The sequence below is a fragment of the Macaca mulatta genome, chromosome 1 (assembly GCF_049350105.2).
Source record: "Macaca mulatta isolate MMU2019108-1 chromosome 1, T2T-MMU8v2.0, whole genome shotgun sequence".
In the NCBI taxonomy this organism is placed as follows: Eukaryota; Metazoa; Chordata; class Mammalia; order Primates; family Cercopithecidae; genus Macaca; species Macaca mulatta.
This window is the reverse complement of record NC_133406.1, coordinates 208820290-208846042: the sequence shown is the minus strand read 5'-3', so window position 1 is coordinate 208846042 and position 25753 is coordinate 208820290. Positions and strand designations below refer to the sequence as shown.

The following is a 25753-nucleotide window of genomic DNA, read 5'->3' as shown; positions in this document are numbered from 1 at the left end:
GTCCACTGTAGGACCTGGGGGATCTTGCAGTGTGGGTCCTTTACCCTGTACATTCCTCCGTGCTTTAATAATAGTTAACGCTTCATGAAATCTGCTTAACTCCAGAATTTATAAACAAATCAGAACATAAAAGTCTGTTTATAAAAAGCTCCATTTAAAATAAACTTTCATTTTGTAGGGGCCGTGGTGTTGGACCACCTCGGGGGGCTTTGGTACGTGGTACACCAGTAAGGGGAGCCATCACCAGAGGTGCCACTGTGACTCGAGGCGTGCCACCCCCACCTACTGTGAGGGGTGCTCCAGCACCAAGAGCACGGACAGCGGGCATCCAGAGGATACCTTTGCCTCCACCTCCTGCACCAGAAACATATGAAGAATATGTAAGAAATTTGAACAATGTGCCCTTTCCCAATACCTAGAAGGCTGCCAAAGGAAATTGAATGACAGGGCCTCGGTCCTTTATGTGGGTGTCATGGGCTGCCTATAAGATTTGCAATCTGCCCTCTTCTCTTGCAGTGAATGTTGAACTATTAGAAGATTTTTCCATTTTAGGCATGGTTTTACTATAGGCCTGTAGATTAAACAAGAAATAAGATGTACCTTAATGTAGTGTTTTATAATGAATTTCTTACTACTAGTACTGATAATACTAAAGTTCGATTTTGTACTTCCTGCCCACACTTGTTCTATGGCATATCGTATTTGTTTGGGTTTTCTTTGTTTAGTAACCCTTTCTCTTTTGGCTATCCTACAGTTAGGCATTAACATTTTGGAGGGAAATGTCATGTCCTTTTAATTCAGAAGCCTACCTACTCCCATGGGATGTAATTACCTTTCCTACTCTATGATTTTGATCTTTTATTTCTTTTTTTTTTTTTTTTTTTTTGGTTGGTGTTGTTCTAGGGATATGATGATACATATGCAGAACAAAGTTACGAAGGCTACGAAGGCTATTACAGCCAGAGTCAAGGGTGAGTCAGTCAGTATAAGCACTGTTTTGTGTCCTAAGGATGGATGGAGGGAGTTGGAGGAACAGAGAGATTTAGACAGCACAACCCTGAGGAGCAGAATGGTTCACCTTTTGAGGATATCTCCTGTGCAACCCCCACAACTCTGACTGGTCTTGAACTTGAGTTCAAGCAGTCCTGCCACTTTAGCCTCCCTAGTAGCTGGGGTTACAGGTGCATGCCACCATGCAGTGCTTTCCTCTGCTTTTGACATCTGTGAAGCACACACTTGGATTTGTAAATTTGGATAACTGAACCTTAAATTTTAATTTAGAACCTGAGAGTAACAGATGAAAAATTTCCAAGCTGTGACTACATGGAAACAAGGAGAAATGCCTTTACATTATTTTGATTTATTATTTTAAAATATCAAAACCACATTAAAGTTGATAGAATTTTACAAGAAACTTGAATTCCATTACCATAACTTAGGTTCTTTTCTGCATTTCTCTTTAAGACTATTTCCTTGTGTGTCCATATATATAGCTTACCTGTGAATTGATTGAAAAAGAGTCCCAGAATTCTACGGCAGTGATAAGACAGTTCTTTTTTCCTTCTGGTGAGCCCTATGAGTACATGTATATGTATGCTATATTAAAAGGGTCGATTTAGGATTGTGCTTTTTCACTTTATATTCTGTGGTATCCATTTTTCTTTGCAGTAGTTGTCATAATTATTTTATAAGTACATAGTATATACATATATTAGAAATATTTTGTGGTTTAGGGATGGGGCAGAATAAGTATTTTCCTGTATTAATACACATAGTAAAATGACTGAAATGTGGAAGTATTTGAGAGAAAGGTGAAACTAAAACATAGTTACTCTGTAGCTTCCTAACACTCTGTCTTTGGCTTTCAGGGACTCAGAATATTATGACTATGGACATGGGGAGGTTCAGGATTCTTATGAAGCTTATGGTATGTCTTTATCTCTGTGGTGGGGCAGAATGTACAAGTAAGTGCCTGGGAGAATGCTGGTGACTAAAGTATTGAGAGTCAGGCAAACACACCTAAGGATAAACCTTTAGAAGGCCAAGATTTTGCTAGATGTGACAGTGAGAGTTCCACGGTACTTCAATTTTGCAGTACATGGTAAAAAGAGGGACTGCTAAAGTGAGGTGGGGTATCGCTATTCTTGGAAGGGTAGTGTGTGTCTTAAACGAGGGCTCAAGACCAGCTTGGTCTGATTGGAGCAGCAGACTTATAAGCTAATGTTGATTTTTTTCTACTTTAGGCAGGGAAATAGCTAGACCTGGGTTGTATTTCTGGGCCTTTGCTGCCAATATCTAGGCCACTTTGGTAGATAACAAGAACTTAATCATACACAACTGTACTCATCTACCCCATTTCATTAAAAAAATAAATTTAGATCTAATTGAAAAGAATGTCATTGTAAAGGAGATGTCAGCTGAAAGGGACCTAGATGGCAAGCAGCTAGCCAGACCAGGTTTGGGGGGCAAGAATAGTATTAGGGCCAGGCGTGGTGGCTCATGCCTGTAATCCCAACACTTTGGGAGGCTGAGGTGGGTGGATCACCTGAGGTGAGGAGTTCGAGACCAGCCTGGCCAAGATGGTGAAACCCTGTCTTTACTAAAAATAGCAAAAAATTAGCCGGGCGTGGTGGCAGGCACCTATAATCCCAGCTACTCGGGAGGCTGAGGCATGAGAATCACTTGAAGCTGGGTAGCGGAGGTTGCAGTGAGCTGAGACCGCACCATTGCACTCCTGCCTGGGCAACAAGAACAAAACTCCATCTCAAAAAAAAGAAATAGTGCCTATTGGAATCAGATTAGAGGCTGTAGGGGCAAGAGCCAATTCAGGACAGTACTGGCACCAAGCTCCTTGTTGGCTTGAAGACATCTCAACACAGTCCTTGATCCCAAAAGACCTATGGAGGCTGCAGCAGCATCAGGACAAGGGTGCGTTCCCTGAGGTTTGGTTAAAAACACATTGCTCATGTGTGTCCTCAAGAGCCAGTTATGGACCTGTGTTAATAGGCCTCATTGGGAATACTGTGTGGCAGTGGATGCAGCTAGAGCTACCTTTTTAGTGTGAGGTGTTTTCAGCATACCTGAGGGACTTCCAGAGAGTCTTTGGCAGGGGCTCATCAATTGACAATTCACACTAAGATACTGGTTGACAATCTCCCCTTATCCCTAGCTGAAAAAGAGGAGCCCCTTAGGGCCTCCCAGAGACAGACAAGCTGAGCCCAACTCAGCACAGTATGAAGTAGCCAATCAGCTGCTTGCCCAAGGAAACTGTTTTTACCAGTTTTAGCGAAATAGCACTGGACAGTTGCCAATCACTAAGACAGCTTTGCTCTGCTCATATACCACTATTTAGAAGGGCAGTGTGATTGCACCCAAGTATTTCCCACCATCAGTGAGGCAGTACAGTGGGGCCTCTGTATGTGTTTGACTAAATTGCATTTCTGTTTTGCTGGAGAAAAGACCAAACTGAAGAGGCAGGCTTTTATTTGTGCTCCTGATAAGATGTTGCCACAGTTAATCTGTTCTGATCTCTGCTTTGATTAACAGAATTAGAAAAATAAACTGTCCAGGATGATCTGTATATGTCAGGAAAAAAAAAGAAACTGTCTTGTTGATACCCAGAAGCCACTTGGAAAGTGATGGACATATGTGTTACACTAGGGGTATAATTAGGGTTCTGTGTGACTTTAGATCTATATAGGAGTTTGAGGCCTATAAAGATGGAGGCAGATACTTGTGAATACAGGCAGCTGGAAAAATACTTCAGGATGAACTAGAGTGTGTAAGGTGTGGGAAGAATAAGCTTAAATGCAATTTATTTTCGTAAGAGGTCACCTCTAGAAATATGTGATCATATTCCTCAGGCTTTTCCCTGTCACAAAGGAGAAACATTTGAGGATGTGAACCACATTGTCTGGCTTCTCTCAACTGTCAACTTAATAAAGGAGATAAGGAATTACCTTTTTTTTTTTTTTTTTTTTTTTTTTTTGAGATGGAGTCAGGCTCTATCGCCCAGGCTGGAGTGGAGTGGCATAATCTCAGCTGACTGCAACCTCTGCCTCCCAGGTTCCAGCGATTCTCCTGCCTCAGCCTCCTGAGTAGCTGGGATTTCAGGCACGCGCTACCATGCCTGGCTAATTTTTGTATTTTTAATAGAGATGGGGTTTCACCCTGTTGGTCAGGCTGGTCTCGGACCCCTGACCTCGTGATCTGCCTGCCTTGGCCTCCCAAAGTGCTGGGATTACAGGTGTGAGCCATCGTGCCCAGCCTTGGAATTATCTTAAACAGTGCTGTCAGTGCAGCACTTGATTGCACATCCCTCTACCAGAGCGAGCAGTATCAGCTCTGCTGGTGGAGGGCCCCATGGAAAGTGGCCCTTGCTTGCTTTTCCCAGAGAGCTAGAGGACACTTCTCCATAAGGAAACATGACTTACTGTTGCGTGGAAGTGGGGCTGGCTGCCTGCTTCCAATCTGAAAGACTTCGAGAAGTTTTCCCGCCTTACCTGAGCTGCCTGCCAAATTGTTTTCGGAACAGGAAAGGCCGTTGCAGACTCATAAAATTGACTTTCTCACTATCTCAAGCTCAAGCAAGGTGTGTTGGGTATCTCCAGGTTTGGGGACTGGAGTATAGATCACGTTTGTCTATGAAGAACCTCGTTGTGGGAGATTACTCCAGAGTCAATGGCAGCCTTTTTGAATTTGTTCCCTTCTGTCCTTCCACTCAAAACTGAAAAATTGCCCAGACTGCCCAATAGGGCCAAGCCAAGTAGAAAGCAAGGAACACCAGGGGAAGTGTCAAGACATTAGAAGAAACACAGTGTTTTTGGTGATGTTTACTATGTGACCTATCCCTGTTCATCCCTAAGTGCCACATGGTTTATAAACTGTCTTTGTTTTCCCCACAGGCCAGGACGACTGGAATGGGACCAGGCCGTCGCTGAAGGCCCCTCCTGCTAGGCCAGTGAAGGGAGCATACAGAGAGCACCCATATGGACGTTATTAAAAACAAACATGAGGGGAAAATATCAGTTATGAGCAAAGTTGTTACTGATTTCTTGTATCTCCCAGGATTCCTGTTGCTTTACCCACAACAGACAAGTAATTGTCTAAGTGTTTTTCTTCGTGGTCCCCTTCTTCTCCCCACCTTATTCCATTCTTAACTCTGCATTCTGGCTTCTGTACGTAGTATTTTAAAATGAGTTAAAATAGATTTAGGAATATTGAATTAATTTTTTAAGTGTGTAGATGCTTTTTTCTTTGTTGTTTAAATATAAACAGAAGTGTACCTTTTATAATAAAAAAAGAAGTTGAGTAAAAAAAAAAAAACACAAACCTGTTAGTTTCAAAAGTGACTTTGCTTGCTTAAAGGTTCTGAAGTAAAGGCTTGTTAACTTTATCTTAGTTTTGATTTGAGGCATCCCGTAAAGTTGTAGTTGCAGAATCCCAAACTAGGCTACATTTCAAAATTCAGGGCTGTTTAAGATTTAAAATCACAAACGTTAACGGCAGTAGGCACCACCATGTAAAAGTGAGCTCAGACGTCTCTAAAAAATGTTTCCTTTATAAAAGCACATGGCGGTTGAATCTTAAGGTTAAATTTTAATACGAAAGATCCTCATGAATTAAATAGTTGATGCAATTTTTAACGTTAATTGATATAAAACAACAACAAAATTAGGCTTGTAAAACTGACTTTTTCATTACGTGGGTTTTGAAATCTAGCCCCAGACATACTGTGTTGAGAGATACTTAGGGGGATGGAGTAGGTTTTGAAGAGGTTGATGGTGGTGGGGAGGGAAGGCCTCCTGAATTGAGTTTGATGCAGAGCTTTTTAGCCATGAAGAATCTTTCAGTCATAGGATTAATAATTAAATTTTCAGTATTTAAAAAGACAAAATATTTTGTCCATTTGAGATTCTGCACTCCATAAAAGGCTCACTTGGACGCTGGGGCCAAAAGCTGATGATTTTCTTAAGTTGACGGTTGTCAATATCGAACTGTTCCCAAGTTAGTCAAGTATGTCTCAACACTAGCATGATATAAAAAGGGACACTGCAGCTGAATGAAAAAGGAATCAAAATCCACTTTGTACATAAGTTAAAGTCCTAATTGGATTTGTACCGTCCTCCCATTTTGTTCTCGGAAGGTTAAATGCTACATGTGTAAGTCTGCCTAAATAGGTAGCTTAAACTTATGTCAAAATGTCTGCAGCAGTTTGTCAATAAAGTTTAGTCCTTTTTTAATCAAAGTAAATGTGATGAATTGTCATTTTTTTGGGTGGACCATAAAATAGTTTTCTCTTTCAAATAAACTTAAATTAACTCTAAAGTTAATGGGCTTGTTAAAAGTTGGAAACATTCTTAAAAGTGGTGGGGGGGATTTTATTTTAAGTTTACCAAAAAAAAAGTTGATGGAGTTGTTAAGTTTTAGTTTAAAAATAACCAAAGTTTTTTCACCCCCTGGAAGTTGTTGGAAGCAGTTGTATCCAATCCTATCAAAAATTATAATTTATGGAGAGTTTTCAACTCAGCTGAGCTGTAACTTGGATTGGTTTCCATACATAGGTCTCAGTATTTAAAAGTGCGAGCCAGCCTGGTTTGCACCTTCTGTAGAGCCCCTAGGTGGCTCTAAAGTGTGACACCAAATAATTTGTATGAGCTCAGAAGGGGACAGCACCTGTCTTTAGACATGACAGTTCAGCCAACTCTGGGTGCCCTTGAGGGTTTCTCTTTGAATCCCAGAAATGCTGATAACTCAGCTGGGCTGGGGCAGGATTTGGCATGATAGGCTGGCTCTGAACCCCCTCGTAAGAGACCAAGAGAGGAAATGATGGAATTGGTTGGTCCCTCTTCTACTCTATGCTGATTCTCAGGGTTCTCATGGCTTCCCTAAGAGAGCCACCTAAACTGCTCGGGGGTGAAAAATCCTCTTGTATTGAAGTGCCAAGCTGCCTGCAGCAGTGCATGATGGACATTTTTTTTCTTTTTAAAACACACCAACAAAAAAATGTATTTGTAGATTGTGATAAAATGTAAATAACTGAATTTTCAACCATGGTTTGAAGTCAGCTTTCAGGGCATTATGTCTTGTTTTGATGAAAAGAGATCACTCTATACCCCCCTTTTTAAAGGAAAATTATCGCAAGAGAATCAGGATGTGTAAAGCTAACATGCATCGCAAAAAACCAAAGGTAACCTAAATGTCTGATTTTAATAGCACATATTTCTCTTTTACATAAACTGTGACAGCAACTTGCATAAACAATTCTTTAGCTGTTAATTTTAATGTTAAAACTTTGCAAAACTTGTTTAATAAAAATAGCTGTAAAAAGAAAAACCATATGTTGCCGCATAAATTAGCCATAACTCTTAATAATCCTGCCCATCACAAGTGAACTGTAATGTAACCTGGGCACAAAGTCTGACATCTTAAATGACACATTGTAAAATTTCAATGACTGTAGATTAGACCTCCTGCTGCACCCCAAAAGCTTTCTGCTCAGCTATTTAAAACTGTGTAAGGATGAGTCCCTGTAGGTCCCCATATTGATGTTCACAATGAAACTTTACTTAAAATTTCTTAAAAGTTGCATGTTTCTCCTGTAATGTGTAAACTGCATGCAGGATCTCTTTATCTTTTATTTTGTATGTCTTTAAAAAAACTTCCTCTTCAAAAGACTGATCTGTTATTTCTCCATTTTCAGGTGATTGAAAACTCCTGAGGCATTACCTGGACTAGAATGGGTAGTGAAGACCCATGTCAGGTATGTTAAGGTGGCTTTCTATTAAGGACCATGTAACTGTATCATAACTGTAAAACAGTTATGCTAGGAGGTGGACTATAAGGTGGTCAATGGGTTAATCTTTCTTGTGGTCATTTGTACCTTATTTACAACATGACCACACTTACATGTCCATACTGAATTTACATCTAATGGTTGATAAGGCCAGACAATATCAACTTGGATCTGTTGAATCCCACTCTGTTTATCCTGTTAATAACCCGATGAGGCGGTATTCCACTTGGAGTTCATTGGTTGCAAGCAACGAAGTGGCTAATGTAAATAAAAGAGACTTTATTAGAAAGGTGTTAGGGGCTCAACGTTTAGTGTGAAGGCTAAAAAATCTGGTGTGGGAACTGTAGTGGCTACAGGGAACTGGGACAACAATGGTAGACCAAAGGAACGATCTTGAAACAAAAACTGGCTCCTTGGGCACAGCTGAAACTATGTCGGGTCTCTTTCTGCCTCAAGAGTCAGGTTTTAGAGAAGGAATATCAGACTGGATTAGCTGAGTCACATGTGTAAGAAAAAACCAATTCCTCAGAAGGCAGTTGGGGAGTTATTAGGAAAGGGAAATGGATGCTGGGCAGACCAGAAACAATTGTCCAGTAATACCCGTATTTTACAGAAGTAACTTAGACCTAATGAAGTTAAGTAACTTCCCAGGGTCACATAATTAGTATGGCTAGTACTCAAGCCCAAGATTTGTGTTGCCAAAACCTGTCATCTTAACCCTGTACTATACTGTCCTTAGTCTAGGGAGACTATACTGTCCTTAGTCTCCTTATTAGGAGATCCTTCATAGGGATAATTGCGGTATAGAAGAGAGGACATGGAGCCTACAGAACACTTTTCCTAAAGTTTAACTCCCTGGTTTGTATAGTTGGGGGCTGTGACAACAGTAAGCTTTCCTGTTAATTGAAGCCATTAAGCAACTAACTGGCTGATTTTTCTCTCTGCTCTGAGTGAGGTGTTAGGATTAGGATGACACTGAGGAGGAAGGCCTAACTAGGTAAGCCAAAGGCACATAGAACCTTTCACAGTGAAATTTGACTTCTTGGAATTTATTTTTCTTCCAAACCTGCCTCTCAGCCTCTGAGAGATCTGGAAGCTTTAAGGAGGGGTATGTGTGCTGAACAAGTTTCTGGGCACCTGGCAAGTCCTAAGTTTGATGTTGGTCACATGAATGGCTAGGAAATTTAGCAGGGGGGAATCCCTGAATGTAGAGAATTTAGTCTCCACTCTTCCTAGGGTAGTCTGAAGAAGAAAAATGGATTAGAAGTTTGGGGAAACCTTTCATCTGGACTGTGCTTGGAAAGGCGGATTCTGTTGTTTGTGGACCCAGGCCTGCTGGTGTTCTGCCTGTTCTGGACGTTTAGCTTCGCCCATTGACCCAAGTATTTTCTGTAAAATTCTGTCACTCACTACCTGTGAACTTTATTTATTTATTTATTTTAAGGTGGAGTCTCAACTCTATTGCCCAGGCTGGAGTACAGTGGTGTGATTTCAGCTTACTGCAACCTCTGCCTCCCGGGTTCAAGCGATTCCCCTGCCTCAGCCTCCCGAGTAGCTGGGATTATAGGCACATACCACAACGCCTGGATAATTTTTATATTTTTAGTAGAGATGGGGTTTCACCATGTTGGCCAGGCTAATCTTGAACTCCTGGCTTCAAGTAATCCACCCACCTCAGCCTCCCAAAGTGCTAGGATCATAGGTGTGAGCCACTGCACCCAGCCAACCTGTAAATTTTTATTATAATTCTGTAAGCTTTAGAGACAGGCAAGATCAAGGTTGGGTATCTATCCTGGCTCCGCTTCATGTGAGCCTTTGTCACCTTAGAAACAAAACCCTTTCAGTGCCTCATTTATCATCAAATGAAGTTGATAATACCTGACATTTATCACTGTGTGCATCATAATATCCTAACAGAGTTAATAAGTATCTCATTTGGTCCCTTTCTACCTTTGTTTCTGTTTTGAGGAAAAATTCACATAGCATACAATTTACAATTTTGAAGTGTACAATGCAGTAGTTTTAAGTTTATTTGTACTGTGCAACCATTTCCACTATTTAATTCCAGAATATTTTCATCACTCTAAAAAGAAATCTTGTATCTGCTAATAGTCACTCCCAACTCCCCTCTCTCCCCAGCTGTTGGCAGCCACTAATCTTTCTGTGGGTTTGCCTATTCTGACCATTCCATATAAATGGAATCATACAATACATGCTTTTTGGAATTGGCTTCTTTGACTTTGCATAGTGTTTGGTTCATCCAGTTGATAGCATGTAACATAGTACTTCATACTAGTCATAGGAAACATTACTTCCAAAAGCAGCCCGTTTCATTAGAGACGGCTCTTAAGTATTTTATCTCTCATTTTGAATGAGACCTGTACTCAGTAATTTAAACTGAATCTGATTTGGACCCCTGAAGCAATATCCTTTCAGGTATTTGAAGATCGTTTTCATTGCTGTGTCTTTCCCATCTCTAAAAATTTTCTTGGCTTGGCTGCGCACGGCAGCTCATGCCTGTAATCCCAACACCTGGGGAGGCTGAGGTGGGAGGATCACTTGAGGCCAGGAATTCAAGACCAGCCTGGACAACATAGCAGACTCTGTCTCTACAAAAAGTAAAAAAATTAGCTGGGCATGATGGCTTGCACCTGTAATCCTAGCTACTCAGGAGGCAGGAGCAGGAAGATCACTTGAGTCTAGGAGTTCGAGATTACAGTATACTATGATCACATCACTGTACTCTAGCCTGGGTAGAAAGTTTTTAAAATACTATTGGTCCCAATAAAATACATTTCCTGCATGCCAAATGTGGCCTTTAGCCTACCAGTTTGCAACCTCTGGTTAGCTTCTGTTAGTATAAATTAAAGGTCATGTTAGCTTTTTTTTTTTTTTTTTTTTTTTTTTTGAGACAGAGTCTCGCTCTGTCGCCCAGGCTGGAGTGCAGTGGCGCGATCTCCGCTCACTGCAAGCTCCGCTGCCTCCCGGGTTCACGCCATTCTCCTGCCTCAGCCTCCCGAGAAGCTGGGACTACAGGCGCCCGCCACCACGCCCGGCTAATTTTTTTGCGTTTTTAGTAGAGACGGGGTTTCACCGTGTTAGCCAGGATGGTCTCGATCTCCTGACCTCGTGATCCGCCCGCCTCGGCCTCCCAAAGTGCTGGGATTACAGGCGTGAGCCACCGTGCCCGGCCATGTTAGCATTTTTTTTTTTTTTTGAGACGGAGTCTTGCTCTGTCACCCAGGCTGGAGTGCAGTGGCGTGATCTCGGCTCACTACAAGCTCCGCCTCCTGGGTTCGCGCCATTCTCCTGCCTCAGCCTCCCGAGTAGCTGGGACTACAGGCGCCCGCTACCACGCCCAGCTAATTTTTTTTTGTATTTTTAGTAGAGACGGGGTTTCACCGTGTTAGCCAGGATGGTCTTGATCTCCTGACCTTGTGATCCGCCCATCTCGGCCTCCCAAAGTGCTGGGATTACAGGCTTGAGCCACCGCGCCCGGCCCATGTTAGCATTTTTAAGTGATTCTTTTTGGACAGACATAACTGTCCTAGTGGCAAAGAAGTTTAGAGTTTTGGGGGAGTTTTAAAATAACTTTATTGAGATAGAATTCATATACCATACTGTTCTCTCACTTAAAGTGTACAATTCAGTGGTTTTTAGTATATGCAGAGTCATTCAGTCATCACTATGGTCCGTTTGAAATGTCTTTATCATCCCAAAAAGAAACACCATGCCTTTTGTCTGTCTCCCACCAATTTATCCCTCCAGCCATAGGCTACTACTCTGCTTTCTGTCTCTATAGACTTGCCTGCTGTGGACATGCACTAAAAATGACAAGGGTTTAGCCTCCAGAAGGCTAAGACCAAGGGTTCAACCAGTCACAGAAGACCACTTTCTGTATGATTTCATGCAAATGAAATTTCATACAAATGAAATCGTACAATAAGTGGTCTTTTGTGACTGGCTTCCTTTTTTTTTTTTATTTTTTTTTTGAGACGGAGTCTTGCTCTGTCACTCAGGCTGGAGTGCAGTGGCATGATCTCAGTTCACTGCAACCTCCGCTTCCCAGGTTCAAGCAATTCTCCTGCCTCAGCCTCCTGAGTAGCTGGGATTATAGGCACATGCCTCCATGCCCGGCTAATTTTTGTATTTTTGGTAGAAGTGGGGTTTCACTGTGTCGGCCAGGCTGGTCTGGAACTCGTGACCTCAGGTGATCCACCTACCTTGGCCTCCAAAGTTTGAGATTACAGATGTGAGCCATCATGCTCAGCCGACTGGGTTTCCTTTCACTTAGGATGTTTTCAAGGTTCATCCATGTTGTAGCATGTATCAGTACTTTGTTCTTTTTTTGTTCTTTTTTTTAATTTTTTTTAATTTTTTTTTTTTTTTTTTTTTTTTGAGACGGAGTCTTGCTCTGTCCCCCAGGCTGGAGTGCAGTGGCCGGATCTCAGCTCACTGCAAGCTCCTTCTCTCGGGTTCACGCCATTCTCCTGCCTCAGCCTCCCGAGTAGCTGGGACTACAGGCACCCGCCACTTCGCCCGGCTAGTTTTTTGTATTTTTTAGTAGAGACGGGGTTTCACCGTGTTAGCCAGGATGGTCTCGATCTCCTGACCTCATGATCCGCCCGTCTCGGCCTCCCAAAGTGCTGGGATTACAGGCTTGAGCCACCGCGCCCGGCCTTTCTTTTTTTTAGTGTTAAATGCGATTTCACTGTGTGCATATACTATGTTTCATTTATTCATTCATCCATTGACAGGCATTTGGATTGTTTCTACTTTTTGGCTATTACGAATAATACTGCTTTGAATATTTGTATATAAGTTTTTGTGTGGACATGTTTTCAGTTTATTGGGTATATACCTAGAAGAATATCTGGGTTCTGGGTCATACTGGGACTCTGTTTAATTTCTTTCTTTTTTTTTTGGGGGGGGGAGACAGAGTCTTACTCTGTCGCCCAGGCTGGAGTGCAGTGGTGCGATCTCAGCTCACTGCAACCTCTGCCTCCTGGGTTCAGGTGATTCTCCTGCCTCAGCCTCCCAAGCAGCTGGGACTACAGGCACGTGCCACCACACCTGGCTAATTTTTTGTATTTTTAGTAGAGACGGGGTTTCACCGTGTTAGCCAGGATGGTCTCAATCTCCTGACCTCATGATCCACCTGCCTCAGCCTCCCAAAGTGCTGGGATTACAGGTGTGAGCCACCATGCCCGGCCTGTTTAAATTTTTTAGGAACTGTCAAATTGTTTTCTGCAGAGCCTGTACCATTCGTACCAGCAATGTATGAGGGTTCCAAATGCTGCATAGCCTCACCAGCATTTACTTTATTATAGCTATCTTTAGTGGGTGTGAAGTGGTACCTCACTGTGGTTTTGATTTGCATTTCCCTAATGACTAATGTCATTGAGCATATTTTCATGTGCTTGTTAGCCAATTATATATCTTCTGTGGAAAAATGTCTATCTAAATACTTTGCCCACCTTTAAATGGGATAATTTGTCTTTTTATTAGTGAGTTGTAAGTTCTTTCTTTCTTTATTTTTTTGAGATGGAGTCTTGCTGTGTCGCCCAGGCTGTAGTACAGTGGCTGGATCTCAGCTCACTGCAAGCTCCGCCTCCCAGGTTCACGCCGTTCTCCTGCCTCACCCTCCCGAGTAGCTGGGACTACAGGCGCCCGCCACCACACCTAGCTAGTTTTTTGTATTTTTTAGTAAAGACGGGGTTTCACCATGTTAGCCAGGATGGTCTCGATCTCATGACCTCGTGATCTGCCCGTGTCAGCCTCCCAAAGTGCTGGGATTACAGGCTTGAGCCACCGCACCCGGCCAAGTTCTTTATATATTCTGGACGCTAAACCCTTGCCAGATATATGATTTGCAAATATTTTTCCCATTCAGTGGTCTTTTTACTTTCTTTAAATTACCAAAATGTTCCATTTTGATGAAGTCCAGTTTATGTTTTTCTTTTTTGTCATAAATAATAAGAAACTATTGTCTCATTCAAGGTCAGGATTGTACCTGTTTGTGTTTTTCTCCATTTTTTAGTTTTGGTTATTTTTATTTGTTTGTTTTTTGGAGACAGAGTCTCACTCTGTCCCTCAGGCTGGAGTGCGGTGGTATGATCTCAGTTCACTGCAACCTCAAACTCCCAGGTTCAGGCAGTTCTCATGCTTCACCCTCCCAAGTATCTGCTACTACAGGTGCGTGCCACCATGCCTGGCGAATTTTCTGTATTTTTTAGTAGAGGTGGGGTTTCACCATGTTGGCCAGGCCAGGCTGGTCTTGAACCCGAGCTCAGGCCATCCACCCACCTTGGCCTCCCAAAGTGCTAAGATTACAGGTGTGAGCCACCATGCCGAGCTTTAATTCTTGCGTTTAGGTCTATGATTCATTTTATGTTAACTTTTGTGCATGGTCTGGGGTGGGGGTTCAAATTCATTCTTTTTTTTTTTTTTTTTTTTTTTTTTTTTGGAGACAGAGTCTCACTGTGTCACCCAGGCTGAAGTACAGTGGCTCAATCTCAGCTCATTGCAACCTCTCCCTCCCAGGTTCAAGCAATTCTCCCTGCCTCAGCCTCCCGAGTAGCTGGGATTACAGGCGCCCGCCATCACGCCCAGCTAATTTTTGTATTTTTAGTAGAGACAGGGTTTTGCCATGTTGGCCAGGCTGGTCTGGAACTCCTAACCTCAGGTGATCTGCCTGCCTCAGCCTCCCAAAGTGCTGGGATTACAGGCGTGAGCCACCGTGCTTGGCCCAAATTCATTCTTTTACATATGGATATCCCATTGTACCATTTGTTGAAAAGACTACTCTTTCTTCATTGAATGGTCTTGTCGCCCTTACCAAAAATCAGTTAACCACAGATGTTATGTAGGTCTACTGCCTTTTGAAGTAGTTATTACCTAAAGTGGTAATACAATTTCTGGCAGTTGCTGTTCAATAATAAATAATAGCCGATCAGATTATTTTTACATCACTGAGAGTTTGTAAGTGATAGAGCTAGGATTTGATCCCAAGTATGGGTGACTACAAAGCATGCCTTTATTTTCTGTATTATACTGCAGGCTGCTAAAATGGGAATGAGGCTGTTCTAGCTGCCATGCCTGGTCATAGGTGGTTTTCCAGAGGCTCAGAGGCTGTGCTCCAGCATGCCCATCTCCCTCCATCAACTTCCTCCCTTCCTAGCCCTCTCTTCCCCCACCACTGTCCATAGTCTCCAGGGTGGACACTTGGCAATGACAGTTACTACTGAGGGAATACTCTGACCCTTCTTTACCTACAGTATAGATACAGGCTTAGGGTTTGTCCCGCCTTTATACTGTCTTCCACCAAATCTCATCTCCTGTCCCAGGCTAAGAATGAAGTTAGAGATGCATTAACACCTGATAGGACTTTGTGGCCACCAAAGATAAGGGTGTGTTAGGCAACACATGGGCTCACTGTCTTCTTGATATGTTTCTGTACTTTGTATGACCCTACAGAGGCTGCTGTTTGCTGGCGGTACTACTAGTAAGTAGTCATTTTCATTTTTTTCCCTCATTTTGTTCTCAGTTTATGCCATCACTGATCTTTTTTTTTTTTTTTTTTTTTTTTTTTGAGACGGAGTCTCGCTCTGTCACCCAGGCTGGAGTGCAGTGGCCGGATCTCAGCTCACTGCAAGCTCCGCCTCCCGGGTTCACGCCATTCTCCGGCCTCAGCCTCCTGAGTAGCTGGGACTACAGGCGCCCGCCACCTCGCCCGGCTAGTTTTTTTTTTTTTTTGTATTTCTTAATAGAGACGGGGTTTCACCGTGTTAGCCAGGATGGTCTCGATCTCCTGACCTCGTGATCCGCCCGTCTCGGCCTCCCAAAGTGCTGGGATTACAGGCTTGAGCCACCGCGCCTGGCCGCCATCACTGATCTTGACCACATTTAAAAGAAGAGGAAAGTGAGGTAGGGAAAATAGGCAGCTTTGCTTGGCTAAGGGAGAAGAGCCCAATTTGAATGCCTACTGTGTGTCCCTATTTTTATAGATTAGGCAACTGATACTGGAAGAGGTGAGGTAATTTACCCCATGGTTGCATAGCACGTTAGGACAGGGTGCATATCAACATTTTTGTACAGCAAAGTCCATTCTCTGTGCTGAAAGCTTGCTGCTTCTGTAATTCCAAATTTCATTGACCCCAAGAGACTGCTTATTGTAAGTTGTGTCTTTAAGTGCTGGAAAGAAAAAGAGAGACAGAGAGACAGACAGAGGAGAGAGGGGAGAGGGGAGGAGGGGGAGGGAGGGAGGGAAGGAAAAAGACTGCCAATTAAGCTGACATAGTGGTTTCTTTTCACATCAAATACAAGATGCATCCTGAAAAAAAAAAATTATATTATTACCGTATTTTGTGAATTCAGACATGTATTGACTATTTACTCTGTGCCATGTAGTTTTCTCTACTAGTGAGGTAAATGTTATTATCCCATTTTTACACATGATGAAACTGAGACCAGAAAATTTTAAATAGGCCAGGCCTGGTGGCTCACCCTGTAACCCCAAGGCAGGAGTATCACTTGAGTCCAGGAGTTCGGCACTAGCCTGGGCAACATAGTGAGACTCCCATCTCTACCAAAAAAAAAAAAAGGTAGATGTGGTGGTGCACGCCTGTAGTCCCAGCTACTTGAAAGGCTGAGTCAGGAAGATTGCTTGAGCCCAGGAGGAGGTCAAGGCTGCAGAGAGTCATGATCATGACACTATACTCCAGCCTGGGTGACAGCGAGACTCTGTCTCAAAAAATACTAATATATCTATAAAATAAATTTAAAAATATAATAGTAGTGTATCATCATGTTCTCTTGCAGAACTGAATACCAGGGAGCCTGGAGGAGCTGCCTGAGAAAGGCTTAGGGAGGGCCAGAGAAAGGGGATCGCATTTAAGTTGCATCTTAAAGGATAACCAAAATTTGCCAGGCAGACAAATGGATAGTTTAGCATAATAACACTTTATTATAGCTTTAAGCTGACTAATTTAATGAATTAATTAGAGGTGGGGTCTTGCTTTGCCACCCAGGCTGGAGTGCAGTGGTGTGATCATAGCCCACTGCAGCCTTGAACTCCTGGGCTCAAGCTGTCCTCCTGCCTCAGCCTCCCAAGTAGTTGGGACTACAGGCATGGGCCACCATGCCCACTTGACTTTTTTTTTTTTTTTTTTATAGAAACAGGTCTCTATGTTGCCCAAGCTGGACTCAAACTCCTGGCCTCAAGCACCTTCCCAGAGTGGTAAGGATTACAGGTATGAGCCATCATACCCTGCCTAAGCAGACTACTTTCAAATTCTGCCTCAGTTTCAAGTCTCAATTTCATCATTTGTAAAATGGGGATAATACATACTTCACAACATCGTTGGGAAGATCGAGTGAGCTAATGCATATAAAATATTCAACAGGCCAGGCACAGTGGCTCACGTGTGTAATCCCAGCACTTTGGGAGGCCGAGGTGGGTGGATCACCTGAGATCAGGAGTTCGAGACCAGCCTGACCAACGTGGAGAAACCCCGTCTCTACTAAAAACACAAAAAATTAGACAGGCATGGTGGCGCATGCCTGTAATCCCAGCTACTCTGGAGGCTGAGGCAGGAGAATCGCTTGAACCTGGGAGGCAGAGGTTGCAGTGAGCCAAGATTGCACCATTGCACATAACAAAAGCGAAACTCCATCTCAAAAAAAAAAATGCATTCAACGTGACACGTAGTAAGCACTCAAATATTAGCTATAAATAGAGATTGGAAGAATAAGTTGGTGCTGATTTTGGAAGCTACATATTAGTCAAAGAGTTTGAACTTTATTCTAAAGTTTGAGCTATTTAATGCCTTAAGCATGAGAGTGACTTACATCACATCTGTTTACCAGTGTGCCGGCAAGGTAGGGAAAATAAGGGAAGGAAACTTTCTGTAAAGTGGCGCTACTTCTTTGTGGGAGAGTGAAGGAGATATTCTCCCCTTGTTGTCCTCCCGCCTTCCCTTCTGCCTGAAGGCCTTTTAATTCCTGCCTTTTTCAGAAAGGAGACTCATCTCTCCTGTCTGGTACTTGGGTTGTTTGAGGATGAGATGTCTGGACTGCCCGATGTTACGGGAATCTCTTCATGTCGTATTCCTTTCACCCACCCTGTGAAATGGAAACCAAAACTCCTGAGTGTCTACTAATAGAAACTTTGCTCTTAACAGATTGTTAAAAGTCCTAAATGGATAAGGTCCCTGCCTCCATTTTAAGCTCTTAATTATGTGCTAATTCTGTGCTGGGAGTCTCATATACAGCAAGCTTGTCCAACCTGTGGCCCAGGACAGCTTTGAATGCAGCCTAACACACATTCATAAACTTTCTTGAAACATGATTAGATTTGTCTGCAATTTTTTTCTTAAGCTCATCGGCTGTCGTTAGTGTATTTTATGTGTGCCCCAAGACAGTTACTCCAATGTGGCCCAGGGAAGCCAAAAGATTGGACACCTCTGAATTATACAGTATCTCATTTAACTCTCACAAACAACCCTGTGAAGCAATGATTATCCGTGGCATACAGAGTGAGAAATGTATGTCTAGAAGTTGAGATAACCAGAGTCCAAGAGATGGAGATTAGACTGAAGTCTTTATGCTCCTCCTCAGCTGCTGGTCTTCTCTGTACCTAGGGTGGCCACATGATCAGCTTACACCGAAGTAGTTCCTGGCTTTGGTGTATAGGACTGGTACCCCTGGCTTGGTTTCCAGATTCCTGAAGTTAAAAAACTTGGATTCTGGGCCGGGTGCGGGGGCCCACACCTGTAATCCCAGCACTTTGGGAGGTCAAGGATCATGAGGTCAGGAGTTTGAGACCACCCTGGCCAACATGGTGAAACCCCACCTCTACTAAAAATACAAAAATTAGTTGGACGTGGTGTTGCACATCTGTAATCCCAGCTCCTTGGGAGGCGGAGGCAGGGGAATTGCTTGAACCTGGGAGGCGGAGGTTATGGTGAGCCGCAGTCGCACCATTGCACTCCAGCCTAGGCGACAAGAACAAGACTCCATCTCAAAAAAAAAAAAAAAAGACTTGGATCCTTATGAGCCCTCCCCTCTTCTCTTCAGACCCACATGTACCTCCTGCTCCCTGGATTAATAGTCGTTGCATGTTTAAAGCTAGCAACATCTGATGAATATTTAATAGCATCAAGCAGACAGGCTGCAAACAGCTGTCTGAGACAGCAGCTGCTTAGGGGGAGGGGAGGAAGTGCACAGCACTGCCTTAACTACCCGTTCTTTTGTTCCCTGGCCTAGAAAATAGACCTGGCTTTTCAAGGCCCCTTAGGAGCATAAGCCTATGGGGGCACTGCACCCTAGTCCTATTGTAGCCTGATTGCTGCCCTCGGCTCCTAAGGAGGCTGCCTTCAAGCAGGAGACTCAACCCTTTTTGGGAGGTAATGGGGAAGAATGTTCACTGACCTCTAGAATCCATTTTCCAGTCCCAGGGCTGGAGGTCTTCTACTCTATTGTCTATTCTGGCTCTGAAGCTGAGGATGCAGTCTCATCTAGTGTTCTGCAAACTGCAGCTCACACTCTCTGGTTTTTTTTTGTTTGTTTATTTTGAATGTAATTTCTGCTTTCGTGTACAGCTCTCTCTCCTTTTAGGAGAGAGACGTGTATCTGAAAGGGATGTGAATTTCATAGCTGTGCTGCTGAGGTTTAGCTTCTTGGTATACCGTGATCACAGATTCCCTAGCCTCTCACCAGTGACCATACTTCTCATTCCTAGCCGGTACTGTGGTGATTGTATTTGCATCTCAGGCAGGGAATGGGCTGATAGGAGTTCTCATGTACACAAGCTAACCCCATCCTTAGACCTTGGGGAGCTTCTTGCTTCAAGGAGGCCTTGTCACTTTCAGGGCAAATTGGGGGTGGAGGGGGGTCGTCCAGGGACTCATTAAAAAAGACAGCTTAGTTGAGATGTTTCTAGATAGAGTGTGAGGCACAGCCAGTCTATCAGCCCAGATTAATCAGCTAAAAAGGGCACCTTGCCAGAAATTTGGGTACTATTTCTGATCTTAATATTGCATTAAGATGCCTGAATTGACTGTTCCCTTGTCAAACTCAGGGTAGCCAGTCTCTTTCTTCTAGGCACCGTGATGTGTGTGAAAACTTGAGATAGAAGAGTTTGGGTTCAGATACAGGGCTAATTATTCCCAGGGGTCTTCTAACTCCAGCAGCCTTCATGGTTCCTATTCATGGCCTAGCTTTAGGTATAAGATGGTTGCTCCTCAGGTCTCAGGCTCTGGGGTTGGAATGTAGCAAACACATTCTGCATCTGCCTTTGAGAAAGAGAAATATCTTATTCTCTGATGTGATTATTTTTAAGCTTCTCTCCAGAAATCAGTACAAATGTCTCCTTTCATTCTTTTTAAAAATACATTCACTATTATACATTAAACACCTACTATGTGCTAGACACTGGGGATCCAGTGGCTGGTGAACAATATAAAATGGTCCCTGGCTTCGTGGAGTTTATAGTCTATTTGTGGAAATAGACATTAAACAAATAATCTCATAAATAACAAATAATTTCAATTGTGTAAAGTTCTACAAAGAAAAGAACGGTGCGATGAGGGTACTGTGGTTTTCCTTGAGGAAATGATGTTTAAGCCAACATCTGAAAGAAGACTTAGCTAGGCAGAGGGCTTGGGGAAAGGACACAGAGCAGCACTTTATAGGCAGAGGATAGGACTGAAGCAAGTTGAAGCCAAGGTAAGAATCTGGACCTTTTTTATTTTTATTTTTGAGACAGGTCTTGTTCTGTCATCCAGGCTGGAGCACAGTATCAAGATGATGGCTCATTACACCCTCGACTTCCCAGGCTCAAGTGATCCTCCACCTCAGCCTCCCAAGTAACTGGGACTAAAGGCAGGTGGCTGATTTTTTCTATTTATTGTAGAGGCAAGATCTCAATATGTTGCCCAGGCTGGTTTCGAACTCCTAGGCAAAATTGATCCTCCTATGTTAACCTCCCAAAGTGTTGCGATTATAGGTGTAAAGTCCACCTAGCTGGACCTTATTCTTTTTTTTTTTTTTTTTTTTTTTTAAGAGATGGGGTCTCAGGGGCCAGGTGCGATGGCTCACACCTGTAATTCCAGCACTTTGGGAGGCTGAGGCGAGTGGCTCACCTGAGGTCAGGAGTTCAAGACCAGCCTGGCCAACATGGTGAAACCCTGTCTCAACTAAAAATTCAAAAAATTAGCTGGGCGTGGTGGCGGGTGCCTGTAATCCCAGCTCCTCAGGAGTCTGAGGCAGGAGAATTGCTTGAACCCGGGAGGTGGAGGTAGCAGTGAGCCAAGATTGCACCACTATACTCCAGCCTGGGCAATAAGAGCAAAACTCCGTCTCAAAAGAAAAAAAAACAGATGGGGTCTCACTGCAGTGAACATAGCTCACTGCAGCGATCATAGCTCACTGCAGCTTCTACCTCCTGGGCTCAAGCCATCCTCTCACCTCAGCCTCCAGAGTAGCTGGGACTGTAGGCATGGGCCCAGCTTATTTTTTAATTTTTTGTAGAGATAAAGTATCACTATGTTGCCCAGGCTTGTCTTGAACTTCTGGCCTCAAGCGGTCCTCCCACCTCAGCATCCCAAAGTGCTAGGATTACAGGTGTGAGCCACTGCACTTGGCTGACTTTAAAAAAGCAAAGTTTCATAGAGTTTTGGTTTCCAATTCACAGGGTGGGTGAAAGGAATAGGATATGAGAAGAGTCCCTTAACACATGGCAGTCCTAACATCCCACTGAAGACAACTAAATGGGAGGAGGGGGGTGTGGAAAATGAAATTATTCAATGTGCTGATGAGTGGAGAATGGTTATGGGGACCTATTAAGAAACTTGCTAGTCTAGGCAAGAAATAAGAAAGGTCTAGCCGGGCATGGTAGTATGTGGCTGTAATCCCAGCTACTCAGGAGGTGGAGGCAGGAGGATCTCTTGAACCCAGGAAGTAGAGGTTGCAGTGAATTGAGATCGTGCCACTGCACTGCAGCCTGAGTGACAGAGTGAGACTGTCTTACCAATAACAAAAAAGGGCTATAGTAGAGTAATATTGCAAATGTAGAGAAGGTAAATGAATTCAAGAACTTTTGCCAGGCACAGTGGCTCATGCCTGTAATCCTAGCACTATGGGAGGCCAAGGCGGGTGGATCACCTGAGGTAAGGAGTTTTGAGACCAACCTGGCCAACATGGTGAAACCCCATCTCTACTAAAAATACAGAAATTAGCTGAGCGTGGTGACGCATGCCTATGATCCCAGCTACTTGGAAGCCTGAGCGAGGAGAATCACTGGAACCCAGAAGGCAGAGGCTGCAGTACTGGAGCTGAGATTGTGCCACTACACTCCAGCCTGAGCAAAAGAGCAAGACTGTCTCCAAAAAAAAAAAAAAATACATATATATATATATCTTTTAGGAGATAGAATGAACATAGTGAGGTTCCGGGTTACTGACTGGAACAGCTAGGGAGATGGTAGCGCCATTTAAAAGACAGGAAGCACTGGCCAGGCATGGTGGCTCACACCTGTAATCCCAGCACTTTGGGAGGCCATTAGGAGGATCCCAGGAGTTTGAGAACAGTCTTAGCAACATATGGAGACAAAAATTTAAAAGTTAGCCAAGGATGTTGGTGTGTGTGTGTGTGTGATCGTATTTGGAGGCTGAGGTTGGAGGATCAGTTCAGCCCAGGAGACTAAGGCTGAAGTGAGCCATGATGTTGCCGCTGTACTCCAGCCTGAGTGACAAAGCAAGACTGTCTTTATTTTATTTTATTTTATTTATTTATTTATTTATTTATTTTGGAGACGGAGTCTCGCTCTGTCGCCCAGGCTGGAGTGCAGTGGCCGGATCTCAGCTCACTGCAAGCTCCGCCTCCCGGGTCTACGCCATTCTCCTGCCTCAGCCTCCCGAGTAGCTGGGACTACAGGTGCCCGCCACCTCGCCCGGCTAGTTTTTTGTATTTTTTTAGTAGAGACGGGGTTTCACTGTGTTAGCCAGGATGGTCTCGATCTCCTGACCTCGTGATCCGCCCGTCTCGGCCTCCCAAAGTGCTGGGATTACAGGCTTGAGCCACCGCGCCCGGCCAAAGCAAGACTGTCTTTAAAAAAAGAAGAAGAAGAAGAAGGAGCATTGCTACAGGTTTTAGCATGAGATCAAGCCCCTTCCCTGTGCCCCAGATTTAAGATGTGTCTCCTCTAGTCCACTCTATTTGGTGCTGGGATGAATCCTTCATAACATCCATGGCTCCTTGAGCCTAACATTGAGTTACCAATAATAGTGATAAGAAGATGCCTATTTTCTGATTTCCATTCTTCAACAGACTTTAAAGATTTTTGTTCATCTTTTTCACATCTCTAGGACAGCAGAAAGCATTTTTCCCTTTGTTTATAGAGGCTTCAAAGCTTGGATAGGCCCCCCAAAGGTTTTGTTGATTCTTCCCTGGGTCACTCAGCTGATATATGACCAAGGACAGGAGATACTGAGTGTGAGACTGCATTTTCATTACCTGACAGCAAAAAGAGAATTCATAGGCTGTGGACTTCTGTTTTCTACCCATCTGTGTACCCAAGAAACCTGTGTACTGAATGAAACAACTAGAGTTGTGCTGTGGGATGGGGCAATTGTAAGGGAAGCAGCCTGGTCAGGTGGGAGGCTGGGAAGCCCCCTAATAGGGGAGCTTTCTTAATTTTCTGCCTTGTGTCTTTGCAGCTATCAGAGGACTCGGAAACCTGGAGAGCTACCTGCTGTATAAAGGCTGGCCTGAGGGCATTTGCTGAACACAGAGAAACCCAGGAGAGGAGATCAGCAGTTTTCTTTCACTCTACTTGATCTGTCAGATTTACCCAGAGAAAGCCAGTCAGGATCCCTTAAGAGTCTTTAGGCCCAGAATGGAGTCCTCAGGGCTGCAGGGGACTGTGGTGCTAACAATTAAACTGTTCAAGACTTTAAAGAGTTGAAGGGGACTAATGGGTATCCCTAGCATGGCCTCCTAGATGGGAATGAACTGGCAACTCCGACTGTGCCATTCCCAGTCTATGTGGTTCCCTTTAGCCTCCCAGAGAATTGGCTGAAACACCCTACGACCGTTTTGTTTCCCCACTACCACACCTGCGTTACGGGTATCAGCCTGTGAGTCCTTGAACCCTTCCAGAGGGCTCCCAAACGAGGGTGATCACTGCCCCTCCATTGAAGACTGAGGAAAGCCAAGTGAGAAGATTGTTTATTTGGGCAAGTTATTTAACATCTGAACCTGTTTTTCTCTTCATTGTTTATTATTTACCTTGTCCAAAAAGGTCATAAAGGGTAGTAGGGCTTTTTCTGTTCCACCTCTGTACTATATTTCTCCCCAGCAAGTATCTGCCCCTGAGGAGCTCAATAAAGGTTTGGTCAAGTGATGAATGGCCCCACTCTGGTAGCTTCTATCAACTGTGGGAGAGAGCCAAAGCCCCCGTCTAGCTCTCACTTTCCTTCCAGCTATACTAGGCCAGCTATTTATTCTGACATTTTCTCTTGAAGGATTGGAAAGTCAGCCTTTGATAGGCTTCTGGTTTCCTCTGGCCTATTTCTAGGTTGATTTATACTCAGCTTCCTGAGAGGCTAGGGACCTCTGATACTGCACTCTTCCCTAATGCCTTCTAGTTATTTACCCTAACAAAGGAACAAGGGGAAGAACTGAGTTTAGGGAGAGAATAGAGCTTATCTGCATTTTAGCTGTGCCTGGGGCATTCTAGTGAGCTTGGATTGGTCCTTAGCAGGAACAGAAGTATAATGGAAAGGGATTCCTTAAAGTCAATTGATTTACACTGGGCAAGCTATTTAACCTCTGAGCCTGTTTCTGTCTTCATTGTTGATTACTATAAATAACAGCTAATAATTTACTTATTTCTTAGTATGTACCAGGAAAATGAGAAAAACTGAGACTCAAGGAGAATAAAAAAACTTGCCTATGGTTAGAAAAAGACTTCATGATCTATACTATCAGACTTCATGGCCTATTCTTTTGACCTATTTGTACCTCTCACAGCCACAAGTGCTTTGAAATAGTAAAGCATTTTGTTTGCATAAGGGGTTCGTCTAGGATGACAGATCATCTAGGTTTACCCAAGACAGAGTTTCTGGGATATGGGACTTTAAGTGCTAAAACTGGAAAAGTCACAGGCCAGCCTCGATGAGTTTGTTACCCTGTGTTTACATTGGATGCTCTGAGTCCAGGGCTGACAAGGGAGGAGTTTGGGGTGGGGAATTAGGGAATCAGATGGCATCCTCATCATATAAATGGAGGCACAGAACCTGAGTCACTGGCCGAGGAGCCAGTGTTAGATTCCTAGACAGGTATACCCTTAGTCTGCTAGGATTTCTACTCGGGAGCCACAGAATTTTATAGGAAAGCTTACAGGGCTGAAGCCAAACAGATCTGAATTCAAATCCCAGCTCATCATTTGTATATTTCCAGAGCCTGTTTAAATTTTTTTTTTTTCTTTTTGCTTTAAGAAGAGCTGTAGGGCCTGTTTACTCCATCAAAGTAGGATAAGAATTGCTACCTACTGAATGGGATCTGAGAAGCAAATGATGTGTTTGAAATGCCTGGCACGGGCTCTGGACACAATACTGCTCAATCCTTAAGTTTCCCTCCTCCTTTTTTCCCAGGCTTGTGGGTCTTATGCAGTCCTGTCACCTGTCACAGCCTTCATCCTCCTGTTACCACTTAATGGCCCTTAGGATCTTCCTTTGAGAGCCCTGACTTGTTGGGCTTGGCCCACCCACCCAGCTGCCCTGTATGTCAGTCACTTCCCCTGCAAGCTGAGAAGGGATGACATCAGCCTTTCCCTCTTCCCCCCTCCCAAGCCTCTAGGCTGTTTTGAGCCATAAATATTTTAGTTGGGCCTTTCTCTGGCTGTTGCCAAGGTGATGGGCTCTCAGGGGACTGGGGTGGGAGTGTGGAGGTGGGGCT

At 43.7% G+C, this 25753-nt stretch overlaps 1 protein-coding gene across 7 annotated transcripts in view; it reads left to right on the top strand.

The window, feature by feature from the left end:
* The window catches only part of KHDRBS1 (KH RNA binding domain containing, signal transduction associated 1), a 47132-nt gene extending 22371 nt beyond the window's left edge, over nt 1-24761 (top strand). The window contains exons 6-13 of one of the 7 annotated variants that reach the window (XR_013404461.1): nt 179-380; nt 904-971; nt 1869-1927; nt 4905-5097; nt 7703-7762; nt 16970-17046; nt 20562-20681; nt 23512-24761. Coding sequence is in view for 1 of the 7 variants with exons in the window: in XM_015133889.3 (XP_014989375.2) it covers nt 179-380; nt 904-971; nt 1869-1927; nt 4905-5002 (427 nt within the window). In the remaining 6 variants the exon portion in view is untranslated. Of the gene's footprint in view, nt 1-178; nt 381-903; nt 972-1868; nt 1928-4904; nt 6248-7702; nt 7763-15271; nt 15300-16969; nt 17047-20561; nt 20682-23511 lie in introns of those variants that run through there. The other 6 variants (XR_013404460.1, XR_013404458.1, XR_013404456.1 and 3 more) reach the window with 6 other exon arrangements.
* The last annotated feature ends 992 nt before the right edge of the window (nt 24762-25753 follow it).